Genomic DNA, 25887 nt, shown 5'->3' with positions numbered 1-25887 from the left:
AAGCAATGAGCAGCCGAGAAAAAAATGCCCTGTACTCACTGGCCTTACATTATGGTAAGGAGTAGATTTTGAAAAATACATAAATATACAGATTTTAGTAAAATATATTTGTATTAAAATGTAATTTTAAACCATAAATATTTAAACTATAGCACAGACATGGAAGAACTGAAAAGAAGGTGACTTTGGAGCAATGACTGGAAGGATGTCTGGAAAAGAGCCATGAGGACGTCTGGCAGAAGAATGTTGCAGACGGAGGGAACAGCAAGGGCAAAGGCCCTAGGGCAGGAGCACACCTAGCAAGTTCCAGTGACAGCAAGGGGTCCAGCGTGGCTGGAGCAAAAAGAGAGACCCGGAGAATTGCAGGAAATGAACTAAGACTGACTGGATGGAGCTATTGGAATGCCTCTAAGCGTACGCTCAAAGTGAGATAGAAGTCTTTCAAGAGTTCTGGGCAGAGGATTAATATGATCCTTTCAAGAGACTTACTCTGGCTGCAAGGGAGGGATCAGGAAGACCACTTAGAAAGCAACTGCAATTAAAACATGGGGGAAATTTATCCATATTTTGGTAAACATATATGTGGCCTAATATGCTTAGAGTGCATGGCCTTCAGTATATCAATGATACCTTGCACTGTAATATGCAAACTTCTGTGATATAAATTGTATATATAAGATGTTGAAACAATTTCTTTTAAGAAATCTAAACTGTATGATTAAAGCAGAAGTGACAGCAGATTACCGGGAAAGGACAAAAATGCAAAAGAATAGAGTAAGTTGATTCTCTTTCCAAAGAAAAATGCATGCAATCAGAGAAAATACCTTAACTCAAATTTCTTGTTCTTTATAATTTATAATATTACATATAAGTGTAACATATTTATAATACATAGTATATTATAATTATAATAATTATAACTATAGGATAATTACATTTAAATATCTTCAGAAACCACTATGAACAAGTGTAATTCACACAAACACACAGGGCAGGGATGCTGTTTACCTTTTCCAGATCTGGCTCCCGCAAAGCTAAGGCTAGTTCATTATTATCCATCACTGAGGCTGCTGCCACGTCCAGTGGCGTTGAACCTCTCATAGCTGGTGAGGCTGTTAAATGAAACAAAGATGAAACAAAACTTGAATTGCCCTGCAACTATGAATTCCATGTAAAAAAAACACACTTTCACTTAGAATTTCTAAATGCAATACGTATCGTATCGCAATAATCCAACTTAATTTACATTAAAGTTTAAAATCCGATAAGTAAATCCCTTTTATCTTAAAGATTAAATGAAAGTCATACATTTACTTACCAAGACCAACACTGCTGTTTTCCAGTAAATAACTGAGATGATCGAACATTGCTTTCTGATTCTGCCTACTTATACGACAGAAGTAACAGAGAAAACGGCAACAGTTGGCCACCATCTTGGGAAAAGTGATTTCCTACATAAAGAGCATTTAGTTAGCTGGGAAAGCAAAGGATCTTTATAAAATTGAGTTCTGAAGTTGAGGTCTCGATCAGATTGCCCATCCCTGTGTGTGCCCATGTCTGCCAAGCCTCAGGTACAGAAGACCTTCGAATGTCCAGACTTGGACTCATCTAGTCCTAGAGCCACCAAAAATCAAGCCTGGCACTAATTTGAAGCCTCACTGCCATCAATGGGTTGATCTGGAATTAATCTACAGCCCTAAACCTAAAGGTGGCATGGGCCTGGTTTAGGAACCAGACAGGCTCAGCTGTGATTCCTGACACATTATTAGCTGTGCTTCCTTGGGGAATTATGCAATCTCACTGATTCTCTTCTGTAAAATTGTAATAAGATGGATGATAATATTTACTTGAGGCAAAGGAGGGAGAGTTCAATGAGACATATTGTGAAAAATACCCAGTTTAATATTTGGAATCACATAATAAGATGTTTTTATCATCAGTGTCGCTGTTGTATTATTATTAAGATTCCAGGAACTCACATCCTCCCTGACTGGCACATGACTCATCTCCTATGATGAACACCCTTCCTGGAAGGTCTGCCTGCTGGGCCCCAGCAAACACATCTCCCCTGAGACCTAGCTCTTATTCTAGTATACCACAGATAATCCCTAAAGACTCCAAGTCATCCTTAAACAGAGTATTTTATAAATATCTTTATAGGTCTGTCTAACTGGTTGTCGGAACATGAGAAGTATGGAATCACATCTATATTTTGAAAAATACATTTTAAAATTTCAAAAAAACCTGAAACATTTTGCAAATCAGAGGTCATGAAATTGTACTGCTTTATATGGAGTTGTATATTATATTATTCTATTTGTTTGGTTTTAAATTTTTTTTATTTTAAATTTTAATCATTGAAAACAGCAAATGCTATAGAGCATCATCTTCAAATCTTGGTCTGGACCAGGAATTTAGTGGAACCAACTGTTGTCTGAGTCAAGGGAACGGGGTGGGGGGTCTGAAGAGCATGCTTGTGTTATGGACTTCTACTGTGATGGAAATGGATTTATAATTCAAAACCTTACAAAATTAGCATAGTATCAACTTTTAATGTTTCTAAATATCCCCTACGTGAGGATAATCTGGGAGGCAGCAAATTACATGGCATAAGAAAAACTGTTATCAATATCAAAGAAAAAACTACAGTCAGACCTCTAAATTTGCAGGTTCTACATCTGCAGATTCAACCAAAATGCAAAAAAATGCCGAAAGTTCTAAAAAGCAAAACTTGGATTTGCTGCATGACAGCAACTATTTACATAGCATTTACACTGTATTAGGTATTATAAATGATCTAGAAATGAATTAAAGTATATGAGAGGATGTGCATTAAGTTATACACAAATACTACACCATTTCATCTAAGAGACTCGAGCATTTGCGGATTTTGGTACCTGCAGGAAGGTCCTGCAACCAATCCCTTGTGGATACTGGGGGATGACTGCAGAAGCATATCCAAGTCTCAGTCTGTACAGTTTTGTTCAATTTTTTTTCAAAAAGTGTTCTTTAAAAAACACTCCTGGGGGGCTTCCCTGGTGGCGCAGTGGTTGAGGATCCGCCTGCCAATGCAGGGGACACAGGATCGTGCCCCGGTCCGGGAAGATCCCACATGCCGCGGAGCGGCTGGGCCCATGAGCCATGGCCGCTGGGCCTGCGTGTCCGGAGCCTGTGCTCTGCAATGGGAGAGGCCACAACGGTGAGAGGCCCGCGTACCAAAAAAAAAAAAAAAGAATATGCCATGTACATGTTCTAGGAGGTTACAATAAATGGCATCCCAAGAATCAAGGGTTTCCTTTACCTTGGACTCCCCACCTCCAAGGACATTCACCATGACCTCCATCACTGTCTCGTGCATCCCAAGTGCCCTCATGAGATTAGGGTGCTGGTAAAACACTTTATTATTCATGATATCCCTAGAAAGGACAACATAGGTACAAGGGAAACACAGAAGTCAGAGCAAAATTTAAATAAAAATGTATCTGAGATCATGATAAATCTTTCTGAAATAATTACTGGCATGTATGGAAAAGTAAGAACAATCATCATTAAGCCATAAAAGTTAATAAGCGCAATTGGGTCTTTCTCAAAAATACGGACAGCCTACCAAAAATAGCATACAAGTGTTCTACTACTCTCAATTATAAGAAATGTACTAAATAGGTAAACATTCATCTATATGAAACAGACTTTGAGACACTTATTCCTAGTTTTATGAATATCTAAATTAAATCTTATTTTGTTCAACCTTATTTTGTATAGAAATATGAAGCAGTGTTATACCATCTTCTTATGAAAATTTCTATATAAATAATTGTTGTATAAGTATGTCTGCTTTTCATATATGCTTTTTTAGTACTATATTCATTATTTCTATGTTTAATAACAGTAGTGTTATTTCCTGCCACATTTATGTTATCAATCTGACGAAATGCTTTTAAAGGATACACGTTCTCCCAGACACACTGAATACACATGAAGTCCAGGTACGAGTAATCCAACTCATTAAAAGGGACATTTAATTTAAAGAAACAGCAGCAGATGATACCTAGAATGTTTTGTATTATTATTATTGCACTACACATTATTACAATACTTATGTAAAGGTACTTTTAAAGATCTTAATGTTTAGCACTCCTTGCAAATAAACAGCTCTGTTGATTTTTATTTTAACATATAGCAAATCATGCAAGAGTCTTTTCTATAAAACACTTTCTGTTGGAGCCAGAGCAAGAAAATAATGTACAATCAACGAGAAACCTGAAACTTTCCCTTTGAATCGGGTTACCTTAATTGAGTCACTCACCTATTCATTTAGTCATATGCTAATTTTTAGTTATTCTGGCTACATCAAGAAAGTGGAATAGTGGGATTCTTTTCTTTTCTTTTTTTTTTTTTTTTTGTTTTAGTTCTTCACTTTTAATTTAGTTTTGTTTAGGTTTGTGCTAATGAAGACAGTTTTTAGGTAGCACAACTCAGAAAAATGACTTGGGGGCCCAGGGCTAATACAGGTCTGATCTATTTAATGCAAGGACAAATAAGGTAAAGAAAGACATCCTTTCCTTCACATCAGATAGCAGCATATTTATCAAGAGAACCTTCAACTCTCAAACCACAGATGTAATCATGAGATCTGTTCTCCTGTTAATTCAAATCCTTTTGCATGACCTAACTTTGGAAGGTATCTAATTGAAAAATCTCATTTGCCTTTAGTTCTAGGTAAATTAAATGGATTTTTAATTCTATCACCAGTAGGCAGGTTGCCACTTATTAAATGTGTTATTTTAGGATCTTTCTAATACCACAAAAAAGTAACATTTTATCTTGTTTCAGAATCATTTTGAGTTTCATCCCTAGTGAGTGATTTATATGTGAATGGTACATCTTACTTGTTACATGGTCATTTAAGAAAGAAAGTGCTCTCCATTTCCTGGAAGGCTTTCTTTCTCATTTAATTAAGATCACTTCTCAGGAGAGGCCCCCTCAAGTTAGATTTAAGTACTAATATTCCCCAAAAAAGGCTCATGCACAGACAATTATAAATAAAGAACATTAGCTTGTGTTGTTTAGGTTTTTCTGTTTTCCCTCTTTGTCCCATTAGTACACTGATTTTTAGTGTGCAATCATAATGATTTTTGGAATATAACCTCCCAGTTTTATGATTTCAAATACTTAATAGTCCCACAGGAAATATATAGTATCGTGTTCTGAATTTAAAATGTACATAAATACCACATAATCTGAGTCTTTCCATACTTTCGTTTCCCCTCAGAATTATTTTTCTAGCCAAAGAAAACATCGGTTATTCTATTTCCTTAGTTGTTTTTCAAAGAGCCAACGCGGAGTTTTTTTAATCGTTTTTATTATTTGTGTTTTATTTTACGTATGTCACTAGTTATCATTATCTCCTCTTTTATCTGTTATTTATAGAACCAGATTAGCTTTTTTTGGTTGGGGGTGCTAAATATTTGTCTTTTACATCACTTTTCAACATTCTACATTCCAGATTTTTACATCCTTACATTTAGGTATTTTCTCTTATGAATATCATACAGCTTAATTTAAGCTTTTATTTTTCTCTGACATTTTAATTCTCTCATATTTTCTTATCCCCAAATCATGCAAGCTTGTTAATGATTGCTTAGATATATGCATATATGCTCCAGTAATATACTCTCTGAAATTGATTACCTCCCATTCTTCTGAATTACATTTTCTTTTCCAGAATATACAGCCTTTAGAAGGCCTTTCAATGAGGGACTTGAAGTAAACATTCTGAAATATCTTTGCTTTGCCCTCACTCTTGAATATGGAATATAAACTCCAATATCCAAATTCTCATGAAGCACAAGCTCATGATGGTGAAATCTTAGTTGAGTAACACATTGTAAATTGACGGCTATTTTCTGTTGGAACTTTGTGATATTTCGTTGAGTTATGATCTCTAGTTTTACAACTGAGAATTCTAAATATTGTTTCTTTTCAAGTGTCCTTTTTCTATTTGCTTTCAAAATATTCTATTTATCACTGGTTTTATGCTGTTTCACTATAGTCTATCCAGCTGTGGATGTGGAACGATTTGTACTCTAGGAATCTGTGAATTCATATTTTTCATCAATTCTGAAAAACTCAAGCCAACAGCTCTTCAAAGTTCCCATTCCATATATAGCTCATCTATTCTGTCTTTCTATAACTCCTATTCAGCATATGCTGGACCTCCTTATACTATCCCCTATGTCTCTTAACTTCTCTATCTTTCAGTGTTGCATTACTAATTTCCTCAGATCTATGATTCAATTTATTAATTCTCTTCAGCTTTATTTATCTATACTTTTATTCATCACTACTCAATTTCAATTATTATATTTTTCATTTCTAGAACTTCTATTTGGATATTTTTCAAATTTTCATGGACCTTTTGTGTGTCTTATTTTTGGACATTTTATTTATTCTTTCCTATTTTTAAACATTTTAAATACAGTAACTTTACGTTCTCTTTCTGGCATTCTATGATCTGAAATTCTTGGGGGAGGTGTTCTAACTCCACTCTTTATTTTATTTGCAGACCCTTGCCTATGGTGGATTATTTCCTTGGGTGTTTTGCAAGTTTTGATTGCGGGCTAATCTTTAGTAGTATGTAGGTTTTTCCTGCAAGAATTCACAGTGAATTGAGTTGAGAAAGCACACCTCTGAGCCAAATTATATGTTAATTTCTCAGCTTGGGGATCCTTAGACTACATATGAGGTATAAATGTTAACCCTATTTAAGACTAGCGTATACAAACTATTATATATAGAATGGATAAACAACAAGGTTCTATTGTATGTCATGGGGAACTGTATTCAATATCCTGTAATAAACCACAAGGGAAAGGAATATGAAAAAGAATATATATATATATATATATATAATTGAATCACTTTGCTGTACACCAAAAACTAACACAACATTGCAAATCAACTATAACTCAATAAAAAAATGTTAACCCCGAAATCCACATAAAGTACAACCTATGATGTTGAATTCTAAGAACAGTTGTTTTATCCCCCATTCTTTGCTCAAGGCCCAATAGGCATAGGCAAATGTCCTTGTTATTTCCTGCTCATGATTGTTTGTCCCCCTGTGGATTTTACTGTGTTTTTATTAATCTGTATTTTTTTATATGTGATTGTACATTACTGAGAAATTAATAAAAATAAAATCTAAGATATCTGTTGTATATTATAGCCACCTTAGCATCTAGTTGTAAAATTAGTCATGTTTTGTTATTGAGCAATTTTCCTATTTAGCTTTAAAACATAATCTCTAGAAAAATGAGAATCTAATTTAATGATCATAAAATCTAGACAGTGTATTTATACTAATGCGATAAACAACTAGAAAGAAGACATTTATAAGACGAAGGTTGTAATAGTAAATAACTTACCCTAATCCACGAATCATAAGTTTCTCTTCTTCTTTGCCCATTCTCACACTCAGCAGAGAACGAATCTGACCAAGAGATGCCAGCAGGTTGATGGTATCCTCCACGGAAATACCATTTATAGTGTAGGTCTTTGGCAGAGCCCGGACCAGACCCCCAATGCCATCATACTGTCGATGGAGCAACACGAACATGGCCCTCACCAACTCAGGGTCTTCAATAACAGACTCTTGAGCCCATCGGACCATGGTCTCAGAAATCAACTGCTGAAGAGTGGCTGCAAAGTAATTATGGATACTTCTTAAAAAAGGAGAATAATAAGCACATTAGATGGGCATTTCAAATGCATATCTCAGATAAGCCAAACTGGTATCAATATTTATGCCAGAATTTCAAAAATATATTTTTTGAAAAATATAAACTTCATTTAAATATTCTTCAATGTCAATATGTCAATACCGATGAGTTACAGACATGCAAGGATAAAAATACACCATATTTTCTTTAAAAACTATTCTTAAAACTAAGGCATTGGGGATTCCCTGGTGGCGCAGTGGTTGAGAGCCCGCCTGCCGATGCACGGGACGCGGGTTTGTGCCCCGGTCCAGGAGGATCCCACATGCCGCGGAGCGGCTGGGCCCGTGAGCCGTGGCCGCTGAGCCTGTGCGTCCGGAGCCTGTGCTCCGCAACGGGAGAGGCCGCAGCAGTGAGAGGCCCGCGTACCGCAAAAAAAAAACAAAAAACAAACAAAAAAGAAACCCAAAAAACTAAGGCATTTAAGCTGTTTCAAAATTGTAGCCACTTTTTCAAAACTACTATTGGCAATCCATAGGGCAATCAATGAGTGGTTCTATTACTTTTACATTTATTTTCTTTGTTCCATTCTTTTTCATATATCCTTATAAAGGTCAACCATGGACATTCAAGGAGCTTTCTTTTTATCCAACTGTCTCCTCATTTGAGTCCTTTGTAGTATCAACCTCATGAAATTATATTTCTACTTCAATTTGTATCCCTAATTGTCACTTAAAATGTCTTCAAAAGGATTTGATTGTGAAACTGTATTAAGTTGAAAAGTTACCCCATACATAGAAGATTACGTGCAATGTGACAAGCAATAGCACACTTAAAAGCAATAGAACTTCCAAACCTCTTAAAATATATAGTAAAATTATCAAAGCTAAGTAGGGTTGATGTGACTAATTCATACATAGGTACTTAGTTTCTATCATCGATACACTGTCTGATTTCCAAAAGAAGCTGTTTAACCTGTTTTAATCTATACCATACTAAAAAAAAAAAAAAACAAAACTACCAATTTTAACCAAATACAAAATTTAGATAATATGCCAGTATACTTCCACGTACCTCAAAACCATGTTGTCAGTTTTAATAGGTCAAAATTGATAATAATAAAAAGTGATTCATAAGAAACTTTGAACTCTGATTTTGAAGAAGACCTGGCTCAACTTTGGTTGTGATACTGAAGAATAAATTTAGAAGTAATTGTATGGATAAAAGATTTCCCTTGTAAGTTAGTGTGAAAAAAACACAAAATTTTCATGAGTTTTTTTTTTCTTTCCATAAAAGCCATTAATAAACCAACATTGCATCTTAAATGAATGGAGTCTCAGCAGTGAGACAGTAAGTCAGCGGATCTCACAGACCTACTTCATGAAACCCTTTTGGATGAGCGTGCAGTGTCTCAAAGACCAATTGCCTCAGTGTGCTTATTTGGTTTCACAGAGTATCAGCTGTGACTTTTCAGTTAAATTTTATATGGATGAATCAGAAATGCATAAGACTTTAGAAAATATTTCAGAACCAAAATACAGTTACAGACAATATCTATTTAAACTTTAAGAAAAGGTTTAACTTGATGCAAGAATATTTGAAAGTCAATAGCATAATATTTAGATATGAAGGCTAAATTACCTGCTTTATACTTTCTCTTGATAAGACTGATCCAATCCCTAAATGTTTAGTTCTCTAGGGAGCCCATCCATCCTTTCAAAGCTGCCATCTCTCAATCTGTTTCTACAATTATGGCCTGATGCTGCTGTCTACTTCTGCCAGCTACAGGCATCTACTTAAGAATCTGATTTTTGGAAGGTGCAAACTCAATTTTCTCACTGGTTCATCTAGTATAATATTTAAGTGATGAGTAAATGCCGTAGTTGAGTCATTTTGGCAGTGCCCTTTCATAACTTACACGACTTCTTGGAGTCACTCTCAACGGGCTTTTCAGCTTGCTTCTTCTTTAGGTATGTCACCTTTTCTACCAAGGACAGCAGGCGTCCTCTAATTGTAAAATCACTGTTTCCATCCAGAGACCCATCTTCATCCAGCTCAATTCCTAGTAGGAAGAAAACAAAGAGAAAGAAGAAAAGAAAAAATAATATTAAAAAAACATTTAGGATAAATAATTCTCAGGTTTTGCAAGTTTTTCCATTCATAGCTTAAAGCAATGCTGCCACGTCTGAAACAGCTGATGACACTGTTAAGCCATCTTGGCCACTAGCAACTCATAGGTAAGAGTCACTCATTGCTCTCTCTTCCTTCTTTCTCCTTTTCCCCTGTTCTTGTGATATCAGAGCTATCAGCAGCCAGTACAAAATATAAAACCAAGCAGAGAGGGAAAAGACTCTCTTAGGAGTCAAAATCAATTGTGTTACTTGGACTAACCCTCCAGCATCTCTTGACTTTGGGCACTGTTTAGACCTATGGTTCTGCCCTGTCTAAAATCCTCCCTAATCTTTTATTCTCCTTACTTGCTTCCAAAAATATCAGTGATATTTTAATAAGTCGAGAGACAGAGAGAGCAGATATCATTAGATATCCTAAACTAAGGAATACTTTATGTCTGAAGCAATAATTCTACCATTTTAGAGCACTCCTTTATTTATAGTATATATATAAATGTGTGTGTGTGTGTGTGTGTGTATTTATAGTATAACCTTCTGGCAGTCATTCAGTGGTTCTTCATTCATAAGTTGAATTAATACACTTTTACTCTCTTCCTTAAAATAAAACGAAAATAATATCACTGGCGCTCTCTCTCTCTCTCTCTCTCTCTCTCTCTCTATATATATATATATATATATATATATATATACCACTTAAGAAATGGCTAATTCGTTTTCTTTCACTGAGACGCAGATGCAGACTTATCCACACGACCGCATAAAGGGAGAAAGAACCACACATTCAGAACATCCAATCAATTCCATTTTAAAAGTTCTTAGAATAAAAATAAGGAAGAATCCCCGTAATAGATTTGGGCTACTGACATAAAATTTAATGCAGGGATTCCTTAGGCATTAATTAATTTCAAAAGATATGTGCCAGATTTCCTAGGCCAGTCCTAAAAAGTGGCCCCTCAACCGGTTTAAATACAACTGTTTGTGATCAAATTTCTTTAGACTAAATTAACTTAACACTGCCCTCTCTGCCAAAAGCACCTGGTTACATGTCCCCATTCCCCAGGCCACTGGGGAGGGAAGGAGGGAAAATAGAGAAAGAATTTTGGAAAATAGAGAAAGAAAACAGAGAAAGAATTAAGACCAAGCAGGCATTAAGACCTGCTTGGTCTTAATGCCTTTCTGATCTCTGTACCCCTCATGACTTCCCACATGGGGGTTAGTTAACCATTTTGCCATAACAAATATTCTTATATGAACTCCTAACAGGCATCGTGTACGTTTTTGAACGTATTTACATACATACTTACTTTTGTACCAGTATATGTGTACTAAAATATACATTTAATAAGAGATGTAGGTCAAGAAGACCTTACCACAATGTGTCATCAAATCTTCATGAAAATCTAAGAGTTGGTCTTGGATTTCTTCGGGACATGGACATTCGCTTTTGTCATCCTTAAAATTGAGAAGCATATTTATCTGAAAGTTTGGAAAAATAAAAGAGGAAGAACTAGAGTAAAAGAAAAGTGAGTTCAGGAATGGCACAGCAAAGAAGATCATTAAAACCAAAGATGTTCAAAATCTGTATTTCAATATTCATAGATAGTTGCCCAACATATGAAAAATCATTATCTATCACTCAATCCAACAAACACCACAAATAAATCATTCAAATCTTAGCATGCTGAAAAATAGTCATGTCTTTTGCTTTCTCTTTCTCAATTCCACAATGTTAGACCTTTGTATACTTGGCGTTCTTCAATCAATTAAGATCTAAATGTTGGTTTTTAAAATTTTTTATTATGCTTCTCCTAAATTTTCTTTTTTTTCTAGTAAATTTCCATGCTTTATTGAATATTTTCAAGAACTATTTTTAGAAGGCTACAGTAAAGAAGAAGGAAAACCAAACATAATTGAAGAGTAATATAATGGATAACTATGCTTTTTTTCTAACATTAACGGTTCAATTAAACAAACTGCAGGAAACTTTCTTCTATTTGTTTTAGTTTTAGATACAATAGTATCAAATTCATAAATGAAGAATAGTATTAAGTTCATAAATGAAGAAAAGTCTGTTCCATAATTTTCCTTTAGGAAACAATTGTAAGTTTTCTTTTTAGAGCTTTGTATTTGAATTTTTTGTTAAACTATTATTTTGAGAAAACTGTAGATTCACATGCTATTGTAAGAAATAATACAAAGAGACTCTGTGTACCCTTTACCCTGTTACCCGCTATGGTGACATCTTTCAAAACAGTAGTACAGAATCACAACCAGGATACTGACACTGATAGAGTCAAAAGAGAGAACAATTCCATCATTTCAGGATCCCTCCTGTTACCCTTTTATAACCACACCCACTTCCATCTTGCTTGCTCTTCATCCCTAATTCCTGTCAACCACTAATCTGTTCTCCATTTCTATACTATTGGCATTTCAAGAACGTTATATAAATAGAATCATACAGTATGCATATATGTATGCCCATATGATCCTTTTGACAACTGTAGGGTCTGTAGTAATATCTTGTTTCATTCCTGATTTGATAATTTGTATCTTCTCTTTCTTCCTTTGTCAGTCTCTCTAGAGTTTTATTGACTTTACAAATATTTTTAAATGACCAGCTTTTGGATTCACTGATTTTTGTAACTGTCCTGTTTTCAGTTTGCATTCCTTTCTCATCTGTTCTGTATTACTTGTTTTGGGTTTATGTTGCTCTTTTTCTAAATTCTTGTGATGGCAATTTAGATGATTGCTTTGAGTGTTTTTCTCTTTTTAAATGTTAAGTATTTAATGCAATAAATTTCCCTCTCACACAGTTTTGGCTGTTTCCACAAAGTTTGATATGTGATATTTTCATTTTCTTTCAGTTCAATGTAGTTTTTAATTTCTCTTGAGACTTGATTCTCAAACTATGGATTATTTAGAAGTGTGTTGTTTAGTTTCCAAGTGTTTAGAGATTTGCCTGTTACCTTTCTGTTACTGATTTCTAATTTGGCTCCACTGTGGTCAAAAAAACATTCTGTATAAAAAAATTCAATTCTTTTACATTTGTTGAGGTTGTTTCATGGCTATCTTTGCAAATGTTTCATGGGCACTTGAAAAAAAATGTGTGCTCTGTTATTGGGTGGAGTGTTCCACAAATTTCCAAAAATCCTGCTAGTTGATGACAGTGTTGTATTCTCCTACATTCTAACTGATTTTCCATCTAGCTTGTCCTTCAAATATTGAGTGAGGGGTGTTGAAGTGTCCAACTATAATTGTGTATTTGTCTATTTCTCCTTTCAGTTCTATCTGTGTTGACTTCACATATTTTGCAGTTCTTTTGTTTAGTGCATACATTTGTCTTCCTGGTGGATTGATCTTTTATCCTTTTGTAATGTTCCTGTCAGTCTATGATAATTTTCTTTGCTCTTACCTTCTTTTGACTAATTTTTCATGACATATCTTTTTTCATCCTTTTACCTTAAACATATCTATATTATTATATTTTAAGTGAGTTTCTTGTAGACAGCATGTAGTTAAGCCAAGTTTTTAAAATTCACTCTGTCAATCTCTGTCTTTTACTTGGTGTATTAAGATTATTTATATTCAGGAATTTACTGATATGTTTCTGTTTGTTCTCTCTATTTTTCCCAACATGCTTTGAGTTCCTTGAACTATTTTTAGGATCCCATTTTGAATTATCCATGGTATTTCTTAGTGTATCTCTTTGCATAGCATTTTTAGTGGTGGCACTGGATATTATATTAATATATACATAATTTATCTCAGTCTACTGGTATCAATACTTTACCAGTTTAAATGAAGTATAGAAACCTTATCTTCCTTTATGTCCCTTATTCTCTCCACTGAAAACATAATTGCCTTAGATATTTCTTATGCATACATTTAGAACACATCAGACAGTTACCATTTTTGCTTTGTCCATCAAACATAATTTAGAAGACTCAGGAGAAGGAAATTGTATTTACCCTTAGCACCTTGTGTTGTTTTGTCTTCCTTCCTGATTTTTCACATTTTCTTCTTTCATCATTTCCCTTCTGTTTAAAGAAGGCATTCTTTCAGAGTAATCAAATTCTGGTAGTTTTCCTTCATTTGAGAAAGTCTTGATTTCCCCTTCATTCCTGAAGGATATTTTCACTGCATATAGAATTCTGGTTGACAGATCTTTGCTTTCAGCACTTGAAAAATGCTGTGCCACTTCCTTCTGTCCTCCATATTTTCTGATGAGAAATCCATTGTCATTTGAATTGTCTTTCCCCTATAAGTGTCATTTGTTTCTCAGGGATTTCAAGATTTTTCTTAGTCAAACTTCTGAAAACTAAAGACAATGATATGTCTTGGTTTAGACTGGGGGGGTATCTCGTTTGGGATTTACTCAGTTTCTTGAATCTCTTTGTACCTTTTGCCAAATTTGAAAAGTTTTCAACCATTATTTTTTCAAGAATTTTTTCAGTTCACTCTCTTTCTCTTATCCCTCTGGAAATCTAATGCCACAAATGTGAGACCTTTTGCTATATTTGCACTCGTCCCTGAAGCTCTATTTTTTTTTTTCACTCTATTTTCTGGTTTTTCAGGCTAGGTAATTTCTATTGTTGTCCCTTCAGTTCAATGATTCTTTTCTCTTTTTCCTTAATTCTGCTGTTAAGTCCATCCATTGAAGGTTTCTAAAAATTCACATACTGTATTTTTCAGCTCTAAAATTTTCATTTGGCTCTTTCTTCTTTGTATCTTCTATTTTTTTTTTTTTGGCTGCAACCTTCATTTTTTTGTTTTGTCATCTCGGAGTTTGTATCTATTGATTGCCATTTTTCATTCAAGTTTTTGCTGGTTCTTGGTGTGATGAGTGATTTGTAATTGAAACCTGGACACTTCTGGTATTATGTTATGAGACCTTGGTTCTTATTTTAACTTCTGGCTTCTTCTCCAGCAGGAGAAGGGCTGGGGCGCCTCACTACTGCCAGGTGGAGTGGAAAGTTCATTTCTCCACTTGACCTCCGTGAAGGAGAGAGGAGACCTTGTTTCTGCTGTGTGAGGCTGGGAGATCCAAGTCCCCAATGGACCTGAACTCACACAACCCTGGCTGGAAAGGGTAAGAGTGCCTTGGTATATCTCCCTCCCTTGCCTCTACTGACACTCAGGAAGGGGTAGGTCTCATTACCACTCAGCGGGGATGAAGTCCCAGATCCCCACAGTCCCAGCTGGAGCACCTGTGTACAGCCTGGTGAGAGTGGAAGTCTAAGCTCTCCACTCAGTGTCTGCTGGTTTGGCGAGGGGGTGGGGCACAGGGTTTACTGTGGTGTTTGGCTGGAGTAGCATGGTCATTACCTAAAAGTTTTCTGTCTTGCTAGAAAAAACAGAAAGTTTTTCTGGTCCTTTGGCTACACAGAGAAGGCACTTGTTGGGGCTTTTCTTGTCTATGCCCGCTGGCGTTTCTCCGTTGCCGGCTTCTTTAGCTCCAAGTCTGGGATAGGTGAGGCAAAAAGAAAACCCAGGGAACTCACCACCATGTCATTCCTCAGCTCCCAACTTCCGTAGCCACTCTTTCTTCTATCTTTCAGAGTCTTCTTATGTTGTCTTTTATGTAATGTCCAGGGTTACAGTTGTACTTAGAAGGAAGAATAGGGAAAGGCACATGTACTCCATCTTTCCAGAAGCACAAGTCTCCCAATAGTAGTTTAACAAATGGAATTACTCTGGGAGAGGTTGGACTTGTTCTCTGCCTCAGTAAATGTTGTTTACAGCAATAAACAAGATTCCATGTCCCTTCCCTCAAAGAAATTACATTCTGGTGAGAAAAAGATAAATTCTGCAATTAGTCCCTAAACACTTTCATTCAGAGGTATCTTGGACATAGAGGGAAATAGCAAGTTAAGATATTGAAGATGCGATCTGTCAGTTATACCTGATGACCACCAGAGCTACATTTTGGTAATATCTCACACTATGAGACCCATCCTGAGGTGGATGCCAGAAAATGCACAATCCTAGACTAGCTCCTTCTTGGGTTTAGGCATAGGCTTTTGGTTTTGCTGCACCCAAGGGAGACCTGGGTTTGGAGGTGAGCAACCAGAGGAAGAACCACAAAGAGGTGATCACTATTCCTGCAAGACTGGTGGCAGTGACATGGGTTCTTCTAGGAGACACAAAATGAAAAGTATTAAGTCCTAGGAGTCAAGGGTGCCGATTAGCAGGGGCGGTGCTGTGCCAGCCAGCGAAGACCCACCTGTGCTTGGATATTATTCCTATTTGAAGAACTTCAGAATCTGGCACAGTGGTTTCCACAGAGTCCAAAATACACCTGATACCTTTTAATAAGTCTCTCATCTGTTTAAACTAACAGGTAATTAGATAATTTTGGTGAGACCAAATAAATAGGCAATTTTGGTGAGACCTATGAATACTGACTAAACGAACGCAGCCAGTTTAAAGAGAACAGGAGAAAAACACACTCGCAACTTCTGGTATCATTTTGCAACGTGTGGAACCTGAATGAACTAAAACCCAAAGTAAAAGGAAGACCTTTCAGTTCACTCTTATACCTGCTCTTGAGGCGGTGATCTGAATTCCTTTGTCTTCCTGGCTGTGAGTGCAGCCGACATGTTTAAGGCCTGCATAACTTCATTATAGCGGAATCGTTGATTGTCTTGGAGCTTGGCTACAAAGTCATCTGAAAAGGCCACAATGGCTTCTATCCGGTGCCGGACCTGGCAGTCACAGAGGTACTGAAGTAGCAGACACATCTAAAGAGACGATTAAAAGACACCAAATTTAATTTCTGCAACTTAGTTAATGTATACAAATCAAAATTTGTGGCAGACACGCTTAGTTGTCAACTCTTCTCCTTTATTAACAGAATCCTGATTTTATGTAGATAGCAATGTGCTTGGTCCCAGGTGATGAAACATAATTAGTCTAAGCCCAAATGGCAAATACCCTCTGATGAACACTTACTGTCCCAGCCTCGTCTGCAGCTAGAGGCAAATGAGATAATGAAGAGAAGTTTGCAAGGGGTCATCTGGGAAAGATTTTTCACCATTAATAACAGGCTAGAATATCCTCTTTTCAAAAACTGGCTCATGACATGATCACTGGAGGAAGAAGGAGGTGACACGCTTTAGGATAAAAACCATAAACTGAGGATTGCAGGAAGACAGTAAGGTCTGGGTTCCCGATGACACCACTGAGCTACTGCATTCATTCTAGAACTGTCTACCTCCAGACTTCAAGTTAACTAAGTGGTTTTATTGCTTATTCATTAAATGGTCAGCTGGGTATTCTTTTACCAGAAGCCCAAAGGATTTTTAACTGATACGGCACATCAGTAGAAACATGCCTTCCAGAGAATGTTCTGCCCAAGTTTAGAGAAACATTTAAATACACTTCATACCAAATGCGATATAAATACACAGCAGTGTTAAAGAGGACTTTAAAACCCTGTCTGTCACCAACCACAACATGGCCATTTCTGTCAATGCCAGCTCTGAGACAGCCCTAGTGTCTATGTCCCTCTCTCCATCCGCTTTGGCTTTGTCCCACCCCAGGGTAAGCACTGTCCCCCTCGGGTCTGAAGCAGCGTGACAGTGTCCTACTACGTGGGCTCTGGATGACCACCCTCTCTTACTCCCCTCACAGAGAGCTCTACTGAGATTTTCAGGATAAAATTATCCTGCTAAAATTCTTCAGCGGTTTTAATTGAAATTAGAATAAAATTCAAATCCACTGTATGGCTGGTTTTAGCAAACAGCCAGACTCTGTATGAACTGCCTTCTGCCTATTATCTCACCCTCCTTCCCCGCAGACGCTGGTCTGGTCTCTTCCTGAGTCAGAGCCTTTGTCATGCTCCGTGCTCCATGTGAAAAGCTCCTAGAACTCTCTTCCCCTCCTTCTTCACAAGTACTGAGCTCCCGCTCCTCAATATCTGACCTCAGCTAAAAAGTCACCCTTTCAGAAAGGCCTTCCCTCACCTTACTCAAAGCATTCCAGTGGAAATTTTCTTTCTTCTAGAAATCCATTCTTTTCCTTCTGAGCATTTAATGCTATGAACAATAAGATATTCTAACAGAAATACATATAAATAAGTGTATATTTCCCCCAGAGACAGTGAGCTTCCTTCACCCAGCACCCAGTGCCTGGCTCAGAGGAAGACCTCGATCAGGGCTGACTAAGGAAGGAAGAGCAAAAAAGGGCATCAAGGATGCAAACAACAAGCTGATGCTAATGAACCAAAGAGGCGTTAGGAGAGGGTCCTTGGGACACATCTGGATGAGCACAAAGACAGGCAAGGCCTTGGATTCTTTAAAAACACAGGCAGGAAGTAAAATCTTGCGTGTGACAATGGATGCACCTACTGGTGAGCAAGCGTCCTAAGGTTGGAAGGGTAGAGGCGGGGTTGGAAACAGGGACTGAAAGCCTTGCATTTCAGGCATTCCAACAAAATGTCAGTGAAATGCATCCACGGAAACAAGGAGACGCAAGGAAACTGCTAATGAATAAGAGGGAAAAGTATAATAGGGAAGAACAAATTTGACTCCATATTGGATTCGTTTCTTTTACTTTAACCTTTATATTCTATTGCTTTTGCTACAAGTTGATCACTAAAGGGATGTTGCTTCAAGTATACATAATGGTCCGTCTCCAGGGACCCTGCCTCCCATGCCTGAATGTTAAGCTAAAATACCTTTGTTTAAGCTCACAGCAAACATCCTGACCAGGCCCCCCTGTCAATGGCTGCAGGAAGAAGAAATTAACACATCCCCTCCTGAATCTGGCCAGAACCAGGAAATATCTGCAATAACTTCCTGCCCTTTTCTTTTTTTTTTTTTTTAACTTTACTTCCACACCTCTCCCTCTTTGCTCTAGAAAAGAAACCAGCATCCCAACCCAGGCAAGTCGGTTCTTGGGGATACCAGTCCCCCATCTTCTCGGTCTGCTGGCTTTCTGAATAAAGTCACTGTTCCTTGCCCCAACACCTCGTCTCTCGATTTACTGGACAGTGTCGCGAGCTATACGAGCTTGGACTCGGTAACACTGGCAGGACAAAAATCCATCTCCTATGCTCCTTTCAGACAGACATACACACACACACACATACACACAGAGAAACAGCGACATGCCACACACACACGTGTATGACAGGCGGACACGTACTTGACCAAGGAAACCACCTTGACAAAAATACAAAAAAATTTGTCAACTGACTCAGTTGGAAAATACATGAACTTCATTCCAAATGCAAGAAAATTAGATGGGCATGTCCCCAGGCATAACAGGAAGTTGATTAATTTTATGAAGAACTATCTTTACCCAGGAATACAAATACACACACACACACAGAAAAAGAGACAAAGGTCAGTGTGAATAGGTTGTGAAATTCACTGCAATCTTTTTCTCTGATTACCTGCAATTTAACTGGCTCGGGCAGTTTCATTTGGAGCAGGCCTTCCTTGGACCTCTTACCCCCTTTGTTTTCTTCCTCAGCGGCTCCTTCCCGCTTGGAGTCTTCTGCGCAGGGCTCCTTCTCTGGCGACTCGCCCTCCTCCTCGGGACCGGCAGCTTCCTTGAACACGCTGGGCTCAATCAACTGCAAGATGTGTTTCAAGTCCTCGTTGTGGAAGATGCCCATGATAAGCAGGGTATAGAACAGCTTGATGAGGGGGACGAAGAGGAACTCAGTGGTCCCCCCGACGGGGTCCCGGGCGTGAAGGCTGCCCTCTTTCACGGCCTCTGTCAGCATCTGTATGGTCTTGGCCTTCAGGATGTCCAGCGGGAACTCGGGGCTGTACTGGTAACCCTCGTTATTAATGCTGACAAAACTCGGGGAGGAAAACTGCATCCGCGGCCTGAGGGAGGTGCTGAGGCCAATGCCCGGGAGGCCGTGCTTTTTGTTCTCATCGGGGAAGAGGGTGATGCTCTTTGTCTCCTCCGTCATGGGGACGATGAACTCATTGTTCATCATGAGCCTGGCGGTGGCGTAGGAGCTGAGGTGGATGTCAATCAGCAGGTCGTAGTAGCCGGTGCGCAGCAAGCCGGGCATGTACTTGTTCTCGATGGCGTAGAGCAGCTGCGGTTCGTCCACGTGGCTGCACAAGGCGTGGGCCACCCGGTGATTCCCAAGCGCGCAGACGGCCGAGTAGAGCCGGAGAGTATGGTAGTGGAATTTCAGCAGTTCTTCCTGCTCGGTCAGTTCCAGGATGTCCACAGATCTGGAGACAAGAGAAGTTAAACATGGACATTGAAAACGATTCTCCATCGGAGGAGAAATCTACATACGTCGTGGATGTCACAAGTTATGGGAACAGACACTATATTTTAAATTAGTTTTCTGTGACATGTTTGATGATAGCATAGATTTAAAAAAATCAGTTCCAGATGTTTTTAAGTTTTCTTCCTGATAGAATTTGATGTTGAAAATTTCCAGTCACTAGTGCTTGGAGCTTTCTTCATTCTTCATCACCTCAGGATTCTGAACAGCTCTTTTAGATATTTGGGTCTCAAGCGGACCCTGGGGACTCCTCTCCTTTCAGAATTTGAGCACTCTTCGAAAAATCCTGAATCTCCTTTTCCAATTTGGCTAACCTGCTTCAAGAAGCCAGAAAACTTAGCCTTAGGCTATGTTGCTTTGTCTCTGCCTTTAGGATCAGCTCTGAGTGTAACCGGTCAGTAGGTAAACAGAGGGATAATTCCTTTGACAGAATTTACCTACTTACACGTCCCTCACCGACCCAAACATATGCCAATGCCACCCTGTTTCCACCAGGTATGTGCCACTCATGAAACAAACACTATTAGGGATATTTTCACGCAGGAAAGTTTCTGTTGGGAATCTGAGTTTATATCAGATCATTTTGCTTCTCCCACACATCATGACCTTTCAACGCAATTAAACCTTAAGCCTATGTCCAGAATGTACCTAAAGTCAAGTCATTCCTTTTAAAAGAAAATCTATTTTAAGAGCACAAAATTCCTTTAGATGAGCTAATTTTTCTAAACTCTTTAAATTACATAGATTGTTCACGGGCAACACTATAGTATTAAAGGTAGAAACTTGACATATTGATAATCAAGGGAACCACTCATTTATCTTGCAATGTATCCTTGGTGAGACTGTAATATAAGCTCATCAGGACAGGGGCTATTATATACTGTGGTTATTAGTATTCATCCAGCACCTAGCCTAGCACACAATGGGTACTGAATAATTATTTGTGATTATTTATTGCTAAGCTTTGTCACTATCCTTAGATACCCTGTCATCCTGTCCACACCACCTATCCACTGTACCTGTGCTTTTCAGGTCACAGGCATTCTGCTAAAACCCACTGTGGATTGATGGTGCAGACTTATTCCAGACTCCACCTTCTGACTCTCAGAGTCAAAAGATTCATGCATTATAAAATGCCTAGCAAATAATTACCCACCCTGTGTACCACCTAGACTTCCAGGGAACCACACATCTGCTGGGCCCAGTTGCTAGCACCTAGTTCTTGGAAAGGTATAATTGAGTAAGCCCCCACCACCTCAAGGTGTAGTGGAGGATTCCCATATCTTACCTGGGCTCTTCAGTCTCCCAAGAAGACTGTTACCCATCCCTCAGCCTGGCTAATGGCCAAAATATATAAACCCGTTTATTGTAGCAACACAGAATATCTGTACTCTAGGTCCTTACTGAAGAACACAATTCAGTCTACTGTCTGATCAATCTCAAAATGTCAGTTTCTAGAAACAATATATAAGGACTCTACAATCTACATTGCTGCTGCCACTCCCAATTCACCCCCCGTAATTCATTTTATGATGCCATGTTCTTTCCTATAAAGCACACCTCCTCCCTACCAGACCAGTCTTTTAAGGTAAGGGTCATGTCTGTTTTGCTCACTATTTTCTATCCAGTGCCAGGAACACAGTGGGCACTAATGCATGTTTGTGGAATGAATGAATGAATGGGAGAAATCGGAAGGAGTTGTAGTCTACTTCTCATAACCTGACTTAGGTCAAGGCAAACCAAAGGATATACCTCAACTAATTTAGTCTGTCTTTCCACAACAACCCATTGTAGCAATATTCATACATTAATGAACAATGGCTTTAACTGGAGGAGAGCAAAAGAAATAACTCACTGTTTCATCTGTTATAAGCACAATGCCAAATATATCATCTAGCACATTAGCACATCTTTAGCACGTGCTGTAAATCGTATTGTTGTCAGTAAATATTCTCCTTCTCCCTTCTCCCCTGTAGATGGAGTCATCTTACTGACCCTACTTACTTTGGGCTTGATTACCTGACTTGCCTTGGCCAATAAAATGTAACTGGATAGAACATCTGCCACAAGGGAAAAGAAAACCCTTAGAGGTCTGTTAGCCTTCCTTCATATCTACCCTTCACCATGGAAGCTATATGTCCCAGATCAGGGCTGCCCCATTAGCTGGGCAAGAAGGCACATGAACCACATCTGCAGACCATCTCCCCAGCCTGGAGCAGAGCTGCAGTGGACCCACGACCTCATGTAACATAAGCAAGAAATACAGGTTTCTTTGCAAGCCACCGAAATTTTGGGGTTGCCATTATAGTAAAATCTGACTAATACAACTCATATAGTCTTTAAAGTCTCCAGGGGAGAAATTTCCTTCATGACGCAATATCATTCTTTTATTCATCAAATATTACAGAGTACCTATTATGTACTGATCACTGTGCACTGGTGAAATGATGGTGAACAATACAGACAAGATTCCTGCCCTAAGGGAGCTTACTGCCTAGTTAAAGAGGGAAACAACCCCCAAAATAAGTAAATTAAATTATAAACTATGAGTGAGATATCTCATGAAAGAAACAGAGGACTGACATACATCTACTACCATTCAATTTTTAAAATATTAGTCAATTGTCATATTATTGGGGCATGAGGAACAGATTCTACTTGAACACTAGTCGGCATTTCCATTTTGGAATCTGAATTTTGAAACTCATCAGATTTTTCTTTGGCTTCTATGAAGTGTGAAACCAATGTGCAACCATATCATGGCGTGATGTGAATGACTGTGGACCAGTCCCAGCTTTGTTATTTTCCTATCCTTATCTTCTCTGCAACCTGATTCCAATGACACTTTTTTTTTTTTTTTTTACAAATTTGCATTTCATATATTTTGGGAAATTGACTCAAATTCTTTACGGCCTATAGTAAGAATTTAAATTATCCATTCATTTGTATATACTTTATCACAGGTAATTAACATAAATGATACATGACTATGGCAGGAGTGTATGTTGGGTTTCTATGACATGCCAACATATTAAATCACAACCTTAAAACTCTCTGCTTAATAGAGAGAGAATATTTTCCCTTATAAAGAAAAATTCGTTCCCAAATGTGATGTCTCTTTTGGATGCAGAGTAAATTTTTTAAAACATTAGATGCAAAATTCCAATAAAACTTTTCTCACGTAAAATAAAAAGTATGAAATTAAATTGAATCCTCTGAAGAGTACATTATGAATGCTGTATCTCTCTAATTATTTCACCTAAAAATATACAAATAAATACTTAATGGATTAAAAAAAAATTCACCTGGCCAGATTAATTTTTCTTTGGATTTCTTCTGTTTGGAAACAGCTTTATTGAGATATCATTTACATACTATACAATTTACCTATTTAAAATAAATAATTCAATGGCTTCAGTGTATTAATGGAACTGGGCAACCATAACCATAATCTAATCTTAGAACATTTTCCTCACCCCAAAAGAAACTCAGCAGTACCCAGCGGCAGTCATTCCTCAGGTCCACTGCCCTTGCCTCCCCTAAGTAAACATTATTCTACTTTCTCTCCCTAAAGATTTGCCTATTACGGAACTTTTCCTGTAAATGGAATCCTATAACGTGTGGTAGTAGTATAACTAGTTAAAAACTTAGTATAATGTTTTAAAGCTTCATCCATTGTGTAGCACATGTTAAATACTTCATTCCTTTGTATTACCAAATAGATTTACAGTATGGATTCACCACACTTTATCCACGAATCAGTGGGTGGGCATTTGCACTGTTCCCACTTTTTGGCTACTGTGAATAATACTGCTCTGAAATTCGCGTACAAGTTTTTGCGTGGACATGTTTTCATTTCCCTTGGGTATATACCTAGGAGTGGCATTGAAGGCTCTTACGGTAACTCTGTATTTAACTTGTTGAGGAAGTGACCAATTGTTTTCCAAAACACAGGTTAAATTTTAAAGGTATTAAAAGAAAATAAAAGTGCCAAGCAAGTCTAAATATATAAAAATGAACATAGCTCCTACAGCTTTTTAAGAGTAGAGTTTTAAAATATAAGAAAAATAGCAAATATGTGTGTCTTTGCATTGTTTTCATGAAATGTTTTCACTCAGTTTGTGACTTAACTTTTTAGTGATATTTTGGGAGGGAAATCTTGGTCCCAAACTTATTGATAATGAGGCTGCTAAAATGAAATCTCTGCAAATTGAATTGGCTCTCACATGGAAAAACTGAAAATCATACACAAAGCCACCTGTGAACATTAAGTGTACTTTACATTATTACTATGACTGTCTAGAATGCGTATAAACTTGTTTCCAAAGCCCTCAACGTATTTTCCACAATGCTCTTTCATTGACATCTCTTGGTCTCAGTTTTTCCCATCTGTCAAACAAAGGACTGAACTAAGTGATTTTTCTGATTCCCTCTTTACTATCTTACAGTTCTGTGATACTCTCTTACTCGGCTGCCTTAAGTCAGATGGCAGCTGTACTTGTCTGAATTTTTACTTACGGTTATTCTCATAAGCAAAACAAGAATGAGGAAAGAAATCATACACTATCAAATCACCTCTTCACCTGTAATAATTCTGTTTCAGTAACCAAGGAGTTGAGACATAGACTTAAACTTGGGATGTACAAAATAACGTCTGCATGGCCCCAAGAAATCAGTATTTTTTAAACCCCGTTTTGTTTCCCCAGCACCACCCCTGAACCCTGGGGTAGGCATCTAATTTGATGGGTCCCCATCAGACAGTAAAGGATGCTCAGGCCTGACCTGTTCTCCTCTGGGATATGGAGAGACATGAACTGCAGAGGTTCCACACACTGCACCAGCCAGCCTTGGCGTTCACTTATTCGAGACACGTCTACCTTCAAGAACTGGTTGGGCATTCTGCTCCAGAGGACATCTGAGAGGAACTGCACATGGAGACGAGGGGGACACTGCGGCACGGCGTTTTTGTGCTCGCTCTTGAATAATCCCGCTGAGAGAGGCATCACATTCTAGGAGACGGGGAAGGAGAAAAAGAATGAATGGATGACGCTCCTGGGGGGTCAATAAATTGATGACTGGAGTTCTGTACAGGAAAGAGGTAACGACAGATACGCTATGTGTTGAGCAGAGTCAATACAAAAACTAATAGAAATTGGGTTGAGCTGTTTCTGAAAGGACAGGTGGAGAAAATTTGGGGATGTTTCCTTCCCATACACTCAATGGCACACTTAGAATGAAAGAGCAAGAAATCAGTATTTTTTAAACCCCATTTTGTTTAAAAAGAGAGTATAACCATGTATCTTTCCGATTTCTTTACCAAGCTGGGTCCTCAGGGACGCTTGGCATGTCTTTAGCTGCTTTCATCCAAACATCCTGAAAGACTGGTCACATCCACTTGGCTTTCTCTCTCTCTTCTTTGTCTGTCCTTTGTCACCCACCTCATCCATCCTTAAACCACTCACACCCTCACTCATCATCAGGTTTCTCAGGTTTGAGTAACCAGCAATATACCAGAGACAGCTCAACAGATAAACCTGACTATTAAACAAGAAACACAATTTCTTTCTCCTCCACCTTCCTCCACCTCTAATATGTATTGTCAACCATTCCAATTCCTGCAGTCTGGCCTCAGGGAAAGAAAAGTCTCTACTTAGCCAAAGCTTATTCATTCATTTATGATCGTGATACCACCCCTGCCTGCCTCTTCTGGGCCAATAAAACAATTATCTCATCTTTCCACATTACCTTCGGTTTCTCCCTCTCCTCTAGAACC

The 25887-nt window shown here is 38.0% G+C and overlaps 1 protein-coding gene across 1 annotated transcript in view; it reads right to left on the bottom strand.

The window, feature by feature from the left end:
* The window catches only part of RYR2 (ryanodine receptor 2), a 564826-nt gene that overhangs the window by 224783 nt on the left and 314156 nt on the right, over nt 1-25887 (bottom strand). The window contains exons 36-44 of the mRNA XM_055081210.1: nt 24897-25123; nt 19251-20055; nt 16393-16593; nt 11221-11326; nt 9637-9780; nt 7428-7701; nt 3302-3416; nt 1319-1451; nt 1009-1112 (exon numbers count right to left, since the gene is read on the bottom strand). Coding sequence (XP_054937185.1) covers nt 1009-1112; nt 1319-1451; nt 3302-3416; nt 7428-7701; nt 9637-9780; nt 11221-11326; nt 16393-16593; nt 19251-20055; nt 24897-25123 — 2109 coding nt within the window. The remainder of the gene's footprint in view (nt 1-1008; nt 1113-1318; nt 1452-3301; nt 3417-7427; nt 7702-9636; nt 9781-11220; nt 11327-16392; nt 16594-19250; nt 20056-24896; nt 25124-25887) is intronic.

This window comes from Physeter macrocephalus, chromosome 20 (assembly GCF_002837175.3).
Source record: "Physeter macrocephalus isolate SW-GA chromosome 20, ASM283717v5, whole genome shotgun sequence".
NCBI classification, from domain to species: Eukaryota; Metazoa; Chordata; class Mammalia; order Artiodactyla; family Physeteridae; genus Physeter; species Physeter macrocephalus.
Note: the sequence above shows the minus strand (reverse complement) of the source record. Positions and strands in the feature narration are given on the sequence as shown.